Consider the following 13,964-nt stretch of genomic DNA (forward strand, 5'->3'; position numbering starts at 1 on the left):
GGTGATTTGGGGGTCGGGAGCGCCCCTCCTTACCTACCCCAGCCCCAAGATTTTAAAACTCCAGTAGTCTGCGCCCATGCAGCTTAAGTGTCCTGTCCTCCCAAAAGTATTACTAGTCCAGTTTACAGTATCCAACAGAAAACATTACCGTCATCCTTCACAGGACAACAGACGAATGCAAAACATTAACGTACTGTATTCGTCCTTGCAGGTGACGGGTCCGGTGGTCGCGGAAGGAGCGCTGTGCACCCCCGCGGCGTTCTTGGCGATGACGCGGTATTCGAACGTCTCGTCCTCTCCCAGGTTGCCCACGGTGAAGTACGTCTCGGTGATGGTGGTGTAGTTACACTTCAGCCAGCGGTTGTCGTCCCATTCGTCGGTGCTGTACACCTTCCTCTCCACGACGTAGCCCACGATCTTACTGCCGCCGTCGTTCTGCGGCACGGACCAGGCCAGAGACACGGACGAACGTGTGATGTCTGTCACCTCCGGTTTACCAGGGGGATCTGAACACACGGCAGAGGGGAGGGTGTTTAGAGACGCTAATGTAGAATAGAAAGACTTTAAAATGTATAACATTTAAAGGTGCAGTTAGTGATACTTTTTGGTAAAAACAAAAATTTGTTTTATTTGTGTGTGGTTAAATCTCTATGTTGTGATAGTAATCACTGCTATAGACTCTCTCCTGATTGGATACAATGGTTTAAAACGCACTATAGCAATGATTACTATGAAAACATAGACCTACTTAACACTTATTCTAACCAAAACAATATCACTTTCTGCACCTTTATAGTTTGTCCGAATATCAGTAGACAGTTTATTCCCTTACCGACAGGGTTGAGAGCCAGCACGGGCCTGGAGGCCTCGCTGGCCTTGCTGAGGCCGGCGATGTTCATGGCGTAGACCCTGAACTGGTAGTCCAGTCCCTCGATCACGCTGGACACCTTGTAGTGACACTCCAGGCAGGGTAGCTTGTTCTCTCTCACCCACAGGATGGTGTTCCTCTCCTTCTTCTCAATCCAGTAGCCGGTCACCTGGCTGCCGCCATCAGCGTAGGGCACTTCCCATTTGATGCTGATGGCACTGCCTGACACCGACACCAAATCTGGACGAGAGGGTGGGCTCGGGGCAACTGGAGGGACGGGAGAAAGGGCATAGAGATTATTCCGCAGCTCAGAGACCATACAGTACGTTTTATCGATAGGTTCAAGTGTTAAAAAAGTACTGTGAATTTAATTACATGTCGCTGCAATATTAAACCAATGAAAAGTGACAAATAGTCACAAGAGCTTGTGACTTAATTATAACTACAATGGCTCTTTTTTTCCCATATCCTGAAAGGTAACCGTTTCCAAGGTTTCCACCCGACAATGACCACCCGATAGTGACGATATACATAATGACTTCCCACTGTGTTTCAGGTACTTACTGAATGGATGCTCAATGACCACAGCAGCAGACTCGATGGACTTGCTGACTCCGAACTTGTTCTCGGCACACACTCTGAAGGTGTACTCCGAGTACTTGTTGAGGTGAGTCACCTTGATGGTGGTTCTCTTCACGCTCGAGTTGACCACCTGCCAGGACGCCGACCCGGACTCGCGTTTCTCCACGATGTAGTTGGCGATCTCGCTGCCTCCGTCATCGGCAGGCTCCGTCCAGGCCAGGTTGCAGGATTCTGAGGACACTTCGGAGATTTGCAAAGGACCCGTGGGAGCGCTGGGCCTGCCCACGATCACCACCGTCACCGTGAAGGTCTTCACTCCGGCGGCGCTCTCCAGGACCAGGTAGTACTTGCCGCTGTCGGTTCTCTTGCTGTCTTTGACCACCAGCGTGGTTCTCTCCCCGTTGCTCTGGATGGACACTCTGTCCGTTTCCTTCAGCTTCATCTCCTCCAGCTTCCACGTCGCCTTGGGAGACGGTCTGCCGCTGATGGGGATGTCGATGGTGAAGTTGGCGGTGAGCTTGCAGGTGATGAGCTGGTTGGTGATGCCGCTGAGGTCGGCCGTGGGCTCGATGCGAGGCTCCTTGATCATAATGGCGCTGCGGGTGGCCATGGGCTCGCTGATTCCAGCGTCGTTCTTGGCCTTGACGCTGAAGAAGTACTCTGTGTTCTCGACCAGACCCTCCACCACCATCTTCAGGGACTTGGTCTCTCCGGCCACGTTCCAGCTGTCAGTGCCCTTGATCTTGCATTCTACGACGTATCCTTTAATGCGGCTGCCTCCGTCGTGTTCGGGTTTCTGCCACACCAGGGAGGCCGTGGAGCTGCTGGTGTCCACGATGTCCAGCCTCTTGGGTGGAGCAGGCTCCTCGGTGGCCATGATGGGCTCAGTCATCTCGTGAGCCTCTCCCTGGCCGTACTGGTTGAGGGCACACACCCTGAACAGGTACTGTATGCCGATCTCCAGTCCGGTCACCCGGATCATCTGGCGTGAACACTTAAGGTTAACTTCCTGCCAGGCCAGGCGGCTGGCCTCGCGTTTCTCCACGGTGTAGTGGTGGACACGTGCTCCGCCGTCATTGGCGGGGGCATCCCACATCATGGTCAGGGCTCCACGCGTCACGTCCTTGAACTTGATGGCTCCTGGAGGTCCAGGTGTGTCCAGGACTTTGAGGGTGAAGGTGATGGACTTGCGTCCGCTGTTGTTCTCCAGGGACAGCATGTACTTGCCAGCCTCGTACCTAGGGTTGCCACAATCATTTTAGTTGACGATTAATCGTCGTACAAATAATTGCGCTTTGACAGTGTTTTTTTTGGCATTAAACATTGCAATATATAAATTAAAATGGCATTTCAGTTAGCCTTTTAAGGTTTGTTAAACAAAAACTGCACAGGGCAGATATGACAAATAACTTAAATATACAAGGACTGGGACCAGTAATCAAGATGTATAAATAATGTACAATGGCCAAAACACGCCATAAACTTGTGACAGGGCCTATACTCGTACCTGGTGACGCCCTCGATGGTCAGCGTGGAGAAGGACTCCGTGGTGTTGACATCGGCCATGACAGGCATCTCGCCGTCTACCTTTGTCCATGTGGCCAGAGGAGCGGGTTTGCCACGGAAGGGAATGTGGAGGGAGACGGTGCCTCCGTTCTTCACAATGTGGGTCTGCTTGAAGTCGGCATCGAGTTCTATCTCCGGGGACGTCAGCCTGTCCAGGGCCTGGACGGCGTTGGGGACCACCCCCGCGTCGCCCTGTCCGGACCCGTTAACGGCCGTCACTCGGAACTTATAGAACTCTCCGGCCACCAGGCCCTTGGTGGTGTACCTGGTGTCAATGCAGAGGATCTCGTTGACCCTGTGCCATTCCTCCAGACTGGCCTTGCACATGTCGACGTAGTAACCGATTACCTCCAGGCCTCCATCAAATATTGGCTTGGTCCATTCGATGGTTATCGAAGACTTGGTTGAATCCACCGCCTAGACAAGAAACGACGATAGTTCAATGTCTTGATTTTCTCACAAAGTTACTTTAAACCCCCCCCGCACCACCCGAACAGAAGAGGCTTTACAACTCATAAAAACAAACAGTTATTATAGTAACCCTACAACCAGTACCTTGACCAGCGTGGGTGCGCTGGCAGTGCTGGTGGGCTCTCTGGTCTTGAAGAGCCTGGATGTGCTGCTGGCCGGGCCGACACCGGCGCCGTTCTCCGCCATGACGCGGAACTCGTACTCGTAGCCCTCGGTGAGCATGGGCACCCGTTGGCGGAGCTCCGTGATGGGCCTCTTGGAGGAGACCTTCCCCCAGCGCAGGCTCTTCTTCTCACGTCTCTCCAGGATGTACTGCTTGATCTCGTTGCCGCCGTCCGACCGGGGGCGGGTCCAGCACACGGTGATGCTGTTTCCTGTGATGTGAGTGGCGTCCGGAGTGCCAGGCGCTTCGGGAACGGCTGGAGGAGGGAGGGGCAGATGGTTGGTTATCGTTGCTGTCGGGCAGAAACCTCTTATCTCCATAATTTAACTTTTTGTGTTTTTTCATTATTTAATGCCCTACTTGGTCATACTACAGCGTCACACAAAAGTATCAAAAGTAGCAGATCTACAAGCTCGAAACGCTGCGGTTAATGATCAATAATTATAGTCCAATTATAAGATATATACAGTACTGCACATTAAGTACTTTTATTTTTGCTACTTTAAGTATATTTTGATGCTAAAGCTTTTGTATTTTGACTCAAGTAAGATATTGAATACAGGACTTTCACTTGTTAAAAGAGTATTTCTACACTGTGGCATTGCTACATTTGCTTAAAGTTGTACAATGCAAATTCACAACTAACGATTTTTAGCAACCTCTGCTGGTCACTACCGTCACTGCATACAATTTCCTTAGTCCTCGATTACCCAGAATTCCATTCGTTTTCACCGGAAGCCGGAAGCGTTTCAAAAAGCGATATTTTAATTGTTTTATACTATCTACGGATCGTTTCTCTTAGCCAGTGGAGCATTAGTTACCATGAGCTGTGCTTTCTTTTTCTGTTCTTTTTCGATCTTCTAATCCTACATTCTCTTAAAATCAGCGTGAGGTTCCTTTTTGTTATTAGCGCGATAGTTCCTGGCCAAACAGGAAACCGTTTGCGGTAGTTCCTGGCCAAACAGGAAACCAGTGCATTTCCACCTCCGTTTTCCGGCCAGATGACGTCATTTCCCCGGGAAAGTCCCCCCAGTCCACGTTCAATATAAAATATATAAATAAAAGGCTTCCGGGGGTGAAATTCATGGAGTGGGTGTTGTGAAACTTTTGCCACTCACAAAAGATATACAATTTAACTTTAGTTTTGTTGAAAACGTTACCTAGTATGCCTTTAAGTCCAACAATCTGAGCACTTCTTCCACCAGCGTGTACTTACTGTACTGCATCTGAGCGACGATGGCCTCAGAGTCGAGGGGCTTGCCCACGCCAAACTTGTTGACGGCAGAGATCCTGAACTGATACTCGTTGCCCTTGATAAGGTTGACCACGTTGTAGGAGCAGGCCTCCACCTTGGAGGAGCACAGGGCCCAGGAGATCCTGGACGTCTCCCTCTTCTCCACCACGTAGTGGACGATGGCCGAGCAGCCGTCGTTCTCTGGCGGGTTCCACCACACCGTGCACTTCTCGGCCGTGATGCCCGTGAAGCGGATGGGTCCTTCCACGGGTCCGGGGGTATCTACAGGGAGGGAGGAACGGGATTAGTTGAAGCTCTGCAGCGCAGACAATGGGATGGACCTTCCGTGATCTTATATTTTCATACACATAATTATTATATGATGATATTTCGTATTATATGCGTACTGACCCTGTACTCTGACGTTGACCTCGGCCTTCGTGCCTCCGGAGCTGTTCTTGGCCTCCACGGTGTAGATGCCGCGGTGGTTCCTGTCGGCGTCGCGGATGAACAGGCTGCTGCAGCCGATTTTGGTGGAGACCTCAATGTCGAACATGGTCCTCTTGTCAATCTCCCGTCCGTCCTTGTACCAGATGACCTGAGGAACGGGCCGGCCGGTGATGGTGCAGTTCAGATTGACATTCTCCCCGGCCCTCGCGGTCAGAGCCTGGTCCTTGGCCCACTCGATCACAGGAGTAACTGCACGGGGGACACAGCAAGCATCAGAAGTCAGCACAGTACTCAACACGTAAACCCCATACATTGATGAGCAGAGTCACTCAGGGCTCTTCTGTTTTCGCTCTACATTGAATATCTTCGCTGAAAATAGCCGATCTACAAGCTCACAACTTGTTGCGATGTGACCTGTTGGGAGGTTGTAGATCTTCTATTTTTGAAACATTTACACATTTTGAATTTGTTTTAAATGGGACAATGGCAAGAGTACTTGCAAGAGTGGTAGTACATACCGCTTTCATCCCTGGTCATGATGTATCCAGAGGAGTTGGACGGTGGGCTCACGGTGCCCACGGCATTCCTGGCAATTACATGGAACTCAAAGCGGTCTCCAGATGAGAGCGCGGTGACAGTGAACTGGGTCTCGCAGATGTCGGTGAAGTTGCAGCGCAGCCATTTGCCGCGGCCCTGTCGCCTTTCCACGGTGTAGCCCACGATCTTGAAGCCGCCGTCTCTCTTGGGAATCTCCCACGCCAAGGTGACCGAGTCTCTGGTCACGTCGATGCATTTGGGAATGCCGGGTGGGTCTGGACGGAGGAAGGGGTTAAATACATTAAATCTTTGAAAAATTGTCCCATAGAAATATAATAAATATCCACATTAAATTGCACCTTTAATTTATTATAATTGTTTTATTTCTTGGAGCACTCTTTGTGAACTTACCAACAGGCGAAATGGCAAGACGGTGTTTGCTCTGTTCGCTGACGGGACTCAGGCCTGCGTTGTTCTCAGCGTAGACTCTGAAGGAATACTCCAATCCTTCAATCAGGCCAATGATCCTGTACTCTCTGTTGATGATGATGGTCGAGTTGACCTTCTCCCAAAGCAGGCTGTTCCTGTCCTTCTTCTCCACGTGGTAACCCAGGATGGGGGAACCTCCGTCGAAGCCGGGGGCCTCCCACTGGATGCTCATACCGTCATTGGTGACATTGAGGGTCACTGGTTTGGCCGGTTGGCCTGGTGCCTTGTATTGGTGCTCAGCTATGACCTCGGTGGAGGCGAGGGCCTGGCTGACGCCGTACTTGTTCTCAGCTCTCACTCTGAACTGGTACTGTGTTCCCATGACCAGGTTGGGGATCTTGAAGCTGGTCCTGACCACGCTGGAGCACACTATCTTCCAGTTGGCGTGGGAGGTCTCACGCTTCTCCACGCCGTAGCAGGTGATCTCACCTCCTCCGTTGTCCGCCGGTTCGTCCCAGGAGATGATGATGCTCTGAGCTCTGATCTCGTCGAAGCGGATGGGACCGACTGGCAAAGAGGGGACACCCAGTGTCATCACTTTGATGTCGAAGAAGGTCTTCTCAGTCATTCTGTTGTCCAGGACCAGCGTGTACAGTCCGGCGTGCTCCTTCTTTGCTCCTCTGATCGTGATAGAGGTCTTGTTATCCGTGGTCCTGAAGCGGATCTTGTCACTCTCCTTAATGGGGACATTGTCCTTCATCCAGCTGATAGCAGGTCTGGGTTTGCCCTTGAATGGCAGCTCGATGTGGATGGTCTCCCCGATGCGGACAGGCAGCTCTCCGTTGGGGAAGTCGATGAGGTTGGCTTCAGGCGGGATGATGAAGTCCTTCACCGTAATCGGTCCGATCAGGGAGAAGTCGCTGTTGCCTTTCTCGTTCTTGGCCAACACTCTGAACTCCATTTCGGCGTTTTCCTTGAGCCCTGTCACCTCGCAGCTGCAGCGCTTGCAGGTGGCTCCCAGGGTCCAGTTGGGTTCCTCCTTGGTTCTCCTCTCGATGATGTAGTCGGAGATGTGGCTGCCTCCGTCGTGATCGGGTCTCTGCCACTGTAGGGTGACGGAGGTCTTGGTGGAGTCCAACATCACCAGGTCCTTAACGGCTCCGGGCGTCTCCGTCGCTCTGACGGGCTCGCTGGTCTCGCAGGTGTCGCCCACACCGAACTCGTTCTCAGCGGACACACGGAAGAAGTAGGCCACGTCCTCCTCCAGGCCTGACACCTTGAAGAAAGTGCTGGTGCACTCGGCGCTCATCACCGTGAAGGCCTTCATGGTGGACGCCTTCTTCTCCACAATGTAGTGGGTGACGGGGGAGCCTCCCTCGATCAGAGGAGCCTCCCAGCTCAGACTCAAATTGCCTCTGGTCACGTTCTTGATCAAGACCTTCTGGCAGGCGGACGGGCTGTCCAGCACCCTCAGAGACACCGTGATGAGCTTCGGCTCTCCGACACCGTTCTCGATCTCTAGTATATACTTTCCGCAGTCGTCGCGGGTGACCGCGGGAATGAGGAGGGTGGTGGAGTGGTCCGTGCTGGTGATGTTGTAGCGGTGGTCGCCGGCGATGTTGCGGTCGTCGCGGCGCCAGGTTGCGGTGGGGGCGGGGCGTCCCTTAAGCGGGATGAACACCTCGACGTTGCGGCCCGCCTTGGCCGTGTACTGTGTTGTCATGTTAATGTCCAGATCCAGGTCAGCCTCCTCTGTTTGGACCAAAAATAACACAAATAAAGCAAATATTTAGTCACAACAATCTCAATAATTTAACAACTACCCCAAAAAAAAATACGTTATGGATGTAACTATTGTTTTATGCATCCAAAATGAATCAAATATCACACTTTAAAATTTTAAAGTTTAGTGTATGAATACAAACCTAGGATGTCCTTGGATTGGATGGGTTGGTACATTCTAATGTCCTCTCCCCTGCCCTTGCTGTTGACGGCGTACACTCTGAAGAAGTAGTACGTTCCAGGCTTGAGGTGGGACACCACGTACTCGCAGGTGCGGACCTCTCCCTTGGAGCTGATGGTCACCCATTCTCTCTCCTCTGTGTTCATCTGTTGCACGTCGAAGTGGGTGATCTCGCTGCCTCCGTCGTACACGGGCGCATCCCAGCCCAGGGTGATGGATGTCTTAGTGGAGTCCAGCACTCTCAGTTTGGTCGGTTCGCCCGGGAGGTCTGGAGTGGAGGAAGACACACCGCGTTAAACTTTATTATACGAATATAAAATAGAGATGTACAAATAAATGATGTTTGACAGAAAGGGCCTTTCAACACCAAGCACGATAACTACAGTATAATAATTATGTGACCATTTACACTGATGAATGATATTTATTAGTTATATCGTTATAGTTATCGAGCTCTGTGTGAACGGCCCTTGAGTCAGGAATGTGGCGATGAAAGATGACATTGTAAAACACTTGAACTGCATTAGTATTCAATGAATTAGTTTTGTACCGATAGCGTCGTAGGCCTTGTAGAGGTCCGATCCTTCGGAGTATTTTCCAGCTCCGGCCTTGTTGACGGCACACACTCTGTACTGGTACTCGTTGTTCTCCGTCAGGTTGCCCACCTTCTGCCTGGTGTCTCTGATGGTGCCCTTCACCACCTGGTAGGGAACAAACAGCAGCTTCAAGTTAACACTTTGCTGCATTATACGTCTGCTTTTAAAATAGAAACTTTGCCATTTAATTAATGCTGAACACAATCAATACAGTGCAGTGCAGATGAGATATTTTACTTTTTATCATCTTTGTATCATATTTCATTTATATTTAAATAATATATATCATCTTACCTTAAACCACTGCAGACTCTTCTTCTCTCTCTTCTCCAGGTAATATCCGTCGATGTCACTGCCTCCGTCCACAGCTGGTCTCTCCCAGATCACTGTCATGCACGACTTGGTGATCATCGACACTTGTGGCTTGGAAGGCTCGCTGGGAGGAACTACGGGAATGAACAAATACAAACCCATTGAAATATTACAATTATATATTACAAGTCATATTTTTACTTGAATACAATGAGTTAACCCATTAATACCTGGAACGCATCTGTGTCACTTTGAATGTCTTTGGCTATTCAAAAATAGCAGATATACAAGCTCATAGCGCGGCACCGAGTGCCGCGCTATGAGCTTGTAGATCTGCTATTTTTGAAAAAACGTGAAAAAAAAATGTTTAATTTTTTTTCCAAAAACTGTTAGGATTTAGATTTTTTTTAAAGAATCGCCTCAGGTCTTAAAGGGTTAAACATAACAAGGAAATAAAAATACATTTCCATAAAATCCTTTTATTGGTGTATAATCAGATCATTTATATTTACCGAATGAGTTCCTTGCGATGACAGGCTCGGACTCCAGGGCGTCTCCCACTCCGTACTTGTTGACGCCGCGGATCCTGAAGATGTACTCGTTGCCCATGATGAGACGCTGCACGTTGACGATGCAGTCCACCAGCTTCTCCGAGACGATGGACCACATGATCCTGCTGGTCTCCCTCTTCTCCACGATGTAGTGTGTGACCATGGCACCGCCCTCGTCGGACGGCGGAGCCCACATGATGGTGACGTTGGTGGCTGTCACCTTCTTGAACTGGATCTCTCCCGCCGGAGGACCGGGCTTGTCTGGAGAACACGACACAAAGGGGGAAGGATTTAGAGCTGGGATTCTCTTCTATTATTATTAAACATTTCTGAATCACTGGTAGTGATTGGGGGATCCATATTATGATCTATGAATTAAAGTTGCAGCCCACCTAGGATGAGAAGCCTGACGGCGGCGGTGGCCGATCCCAGGGAGTTCTTGACCTTGACCTCGTAGCTTCCAGATTCCAGGCGGGTGGTGTCCTTCAGGACCACGCTGGTGGATTCGAACGTGTTGTGGAAGGAGACCTGGGCGCCGGCCTTCAGCTCTTTGCCGTCCTTGGTCCACTCGATGGTCGGAGCGGGCTTGGCGGTGATGTTGAACTTGAGCTCCACGGTGGATTCGGCCCTGTGTTTCACTTCATTCACATAGGCCAGAGGAAGGTCTATCTCTGGAGCACCTGCAGAACAGAACCGGGGACCAGAATCAGCTTTATTGTCGCATCACAGGTTTTTGTAGTTCTCGCGAAAAGAGAGGAGGATAGAGATAGAGGAGAGTGCAAGGAGAAAAATGTTCAAGAATCACTGCAATAAAACATTTGAAAAAGGTTGTTTCTTCAAAATGAGTCCACCACCCACCATAGGTGTCCACACATGTAGCAGGTCCCACCACAGCGGATGGGTTGCTGGTGGAGCCCACGGCGTTCTTGGCCATGACCCTGAACTCGTAGCTCTGGTCCTGGGTCAGCCCGGTGATGGTGTAACGCGGGTCAGTGATGTTGGTGAGGTGGGCCTTCTGCCAGCGCCCGTCCTCGCCCTCTCTCTTCTCCACGATGTAGCCGGTGAGCTTAGAGCCGCCGTCGTAGTTGGGTTTCTCCCACATGAGGCTGATGGACTGCTTGGTGATGTCGCAGATGCGCACATTGATGGGAGGTTCTGCAGGAATGGACAGAAGAAACAGCGTGTTTAGTTTAATTTGCTCCGTTGAGTCAATTAAATTACATTCGCTACATGAATGATGCTTACATTCTGTCGGTAAATTATTTACTGTATATGGAGAGACAGGACTTTGAGGGCAGTGACAGCCAGAATCACATCTGAGATATTCCGATTATGCGGTCGAGGTGCTAAACCTATATATTTTAGATTCAAGTTTGACTACACAATTCTCAGCAGAGATGAATCATTAACCATTTAACCACTTAAGCCAAAATAGTCGATCTACAAGCATGTATATAATATGCTAGCTAATGGTGTTTTCCACATCCCACTCACCGCAGGCATCGATAGCCAGCACGGCGTCGGACACCTTGCTGAGCGGGCCGACTCCAGCGGCGTTCTCCGCCGCCACCTTGAACTCGTAGATCAGTCCGGGAGCGATGCTCAGGACCTTGTAGCGGTTGGCGCGGATCACCATCCTGTTGACGGTGGTCCACAGGATGCTGTTCCTGTCCTTCATCTGCAGGTGGTACCCGAAGACGGGGCTGCCGCCGTCGGACGCGGGCTCCTTCCAGACCACGGTGACGGTCTCCCTGGTCACTCCCGTGATCTCTGGAGTGGATGGAGCGTCAGGAAGAGCTGCGGGGAGGACAACACAGAGAGGTCAGTGATGAGGAGAGAGGAGGGGAGGGGAGAGAAGAAAATACACAATCTATACTCTATGGCCTCTATCCATTTGAATATGTCTTCCGTACATTCAGTGGTGGAAAAAGTACTCAAATTCTTTACTTAAGTAAAAGTACCAATACTGCAATATAAAAATACTCTGTTACAAGTAAAAGTCCAGAATTAAAAATTTACTTGAGTAAAAGTACAAAAGTATTGGCATCAAAATGTACTTAAAGTACCAAAAGTAAAAGTACTAAATATTTGAAAATAGCCGATCTACAAGCTCACAACGCGTCGCGATGCGACGCGTTGTGAGCTTGTAGATCTGCTATTTTCAAAATGTATAAAATAGGGCTAAAGTGGTTAATGTATGTTTCATAATATCATAATTTATATCGGAAAAGTAACAAGTAACTAAAGTTTTCAAATAATTGTAGTGGAGTAAAAGTACAATATTTGCCTCTGAGATGTAGTGGAGTAGAAGTAAAAGTATTGGAAATTGGAAATACTCAAGTAAAGTACAAATACCTCAAAATTGTACTTAAGTACAGTACTTAAGTAAATGTACTTAGTTACTTTCCACCACTGCGTACATTATCAATCAGGAAGAGAGGACAAATACTTGAAACGTACTGTAAGGCAGGTTGACAGTGACAGGCGGTGAGTCCAGCTGCTCGCTGATGCCGTATTTGTTCTCGGCCCTGACTCTGAACTGGTACTCCACCCCGGTGTGCAGCTTCAGGATCTTCATGCTGTTGCGGGCCACCGCCGACGACACCTCCACCCAGTTGGTGCCGGTGGTCTCTCTCTTCAGGACCACGTAGTTGGTGATGGGGCTGCCGCCGTCGTAGGCCGGGGGGAGCCACGTGAGCGTGACGCTGTCCTCCGTGACGTCGGTCAGCTCGAAGGGTCCCAACGGAACGCTGGGACGGTCCAGGACCACGATGTTCACGAACGCCTTGGTGGTTCCGCTGGAGTTGGAGCAAGATTATGAATTTAGTTGAAAAACTAACGAAACAAAACTGTTTTGTGTGTACAAAATTACGTAAAATCATAGCGAAAATGTTCATAGTTTATCACTTTTTTTCCCTTCCTTTTTTTTGCTGTGCAAGGTTCAACTGTGAATACATCTATAAAAGGTTTTTCATTACGCTATTCTTGTTCTTACCTTTTTTAATCTAGTCCCTGATAAATACTTCATAATACAATAAAGAAAATAAGCTAACACTAAAACAAAATAAACTAAACTAAACTAAAATATACCAAACTAGTAAACCCACTTTAAAAAACAAAAAACAAAAAATAAAAACTGACAACATTTTCAAAACTATAATAACCTGGAGTTGGAGGCGGTGATGTCGTAGCGGCCGGCGTCGGCTGCGATGCTCTCGCGCAGGGTGATCTTCAGGCTGTCGGTGGTGACCTCCGAGTTGAACCTCATGGTGTCCTTGCAGATCACGTTGTCCTTGGCCAGAGAGACCTTAGGCAGGGGACGGCCCGTCAGGGGGATCTCACACTTAAGGTTGGAGCCGGCCCTGACGAACAACGTGTTGTGGGGAATGTCCTTCATGATGATTTCAGGAGATTCTGCACAAGAGAAAACAAAAATAGAGGGTCAAGAAAATGTGCAAAGTCACATGCATTTCTTAAATTGGCTAACCCTAACCTGTAAAATAGTGATACTAGACACAAAGCATGACCGTAATTCTAATACAGGGGGTTCCCGAACCTTTTCAGCTTGAGACCCAAAAGATACATTTGCTGTCTGTCTCCCCGGGACCCAAACTTTTTAAAGTCTTATTTTAAAAGAAAATGAAAATAGATGATGATCTATTTTTTTCGATTTTTTTTCCTACTATTTACACGTCATAAGTTATTCTACTCATCTCCTCAGTCTGACACTCACCAAGCTGGTCTTTCACCATCACAGGTTCAACCATGTCCTTGAAGTCACTGAATCCAGACTGGTTCTCAGCTCGGACTCTGAAGAAGTATTCAGCACCCTCCCTTAGACCAGAGACTGCGAAGTGGGTGAACTTGGTTGTGCCACACTTGACCCATTTTTCCTGGCTCTTATCCTCCACCTTCTCCAAAGCCTCCACCAGGTAGCCGGTGATCCTGCTGCCTCCGTCGTGATCTGGTTTGGCCCAGCCCAGCGACACACTCTCCTTGGTCACCTCAGTCACACCCAGCTTGGGTGGTGGGCTTGGTTTTTCTGTAAAGGTGAAGATTTTAGCAGCTCGTCTCATGTTTTCATATGCATGTGAATTGGTATTTTGTGGCCTAAAGCAATAATTGTTAGCCATGTTGTACAATTAGTGAATCATTTTGTCACATTTGAGGTAATCAAGGCTTAAACAACGGTAAAAATATCAACAAGTTAAATAGTTATATAGTTATATCAATATTTAAGTA

The 13,964-nt window shown here is 49.1% G+C and overlaps 1 protein-coding gene across 2 annotated transcripts in view; it reads right to left on the reverse strand.

Annotated features, from left to right (window-relative positions):
* LOC308073539 (titin-like) overlaps nucleotides 1-13,964 on the reverse strand; it is a 248,000-nt gene that overhangs the window by 18,563 nt on the left and 215,473 nt on the right. For both annotated transcript variants that reach the window (XM_080412477.1, XM_080412476.1), the window contains 19 exons: nucleotides 13,456-13,764; nucleotides 12,887-13,136; nucleotides 12,183-12,520; nucleotides 11,217-11,519; nucleotides 10,581-10,877; nucleotides 10,115-10,402; nucleotides 9,684-9,983; nucleotides 9,154-9,305; nucleotides 8,814-8,964; nucleotides 8,226-8,531; nucleotides 6,283-8,052; nucleotides 5,853-6,146; nucleotides 5,296-5,583; nucleotides 4,867-5,166; nucleotides 3,572-3,906; nucleotides 2,958-3,433; nucleotides 1,433-2,688; nucleotides 833-1,135; nucleotides 195-506 (listed from right to left, as the gene is read on the reverse strand). In XM_080412477.1, coding sequence (XP_080268603.1) covers nucleotides 195-506; nucleotides 833-1,135; nucleotides 1,433-2,688; nucleotides 2,958-3,433; nucleotides 3,572-3,906; nucleotides 4,867-5,166; nucleotides 5,296-5,583; nucleotides 5,853-6,146; nucleotides 6,283-8,052; nucleotides 8,226-8,531; nucleotides 8,814-8,964; nucleotides 9,154-9,305; nucleotides 9,684-9,983; nucleotides 10,115-10,402; nucleotides 10,581-10,877; nucleotides 11,217-11,519; nucleotides 12,183-12,520; nucleotides 12,887-13,136; nucleotides 13,456-13,764 — 8,028 coding nt within the window. The remainder of the gene's footprint in view (nucleotides 1-194; nucleotides 507-832; nucleotides 1,136-1,432; nucleotides 2,689-2,957; nucleotides 3,434-3,571; nucleotides 3,907-4,866; nucleotides 5,167-5,295; nucleotides 5,584-5,852; nucleotides 6,147-6,282; nucleotides 8,053-8,225; nucleotides 8,532-8,813; nucleotides 8,965-9,153; nucleotides 9,306-9,683; nucleotides 9,984-10,114; nucleotides 10,403-10,580; nucleotides 10,878-11,216; nucleotides 11,520-12,182; nucleotides 12,521-12,886; nucleotides 13,137-13,455; nucleotides 13,765-13,964) is intronic.

This window comes from Gymnoscopelus braueri (genome assembly GCF_963280865.1).
Source record: "Gymnoscopelus braueri genome assembly, chromosome: 18".
Lineage (NCBI taxonomy): Eukaryota > Metazoa > Chordata > Actinopteri > Myctophiformes > Myctophidae > Gymnoscopelus > Gymnoscopelus braueri.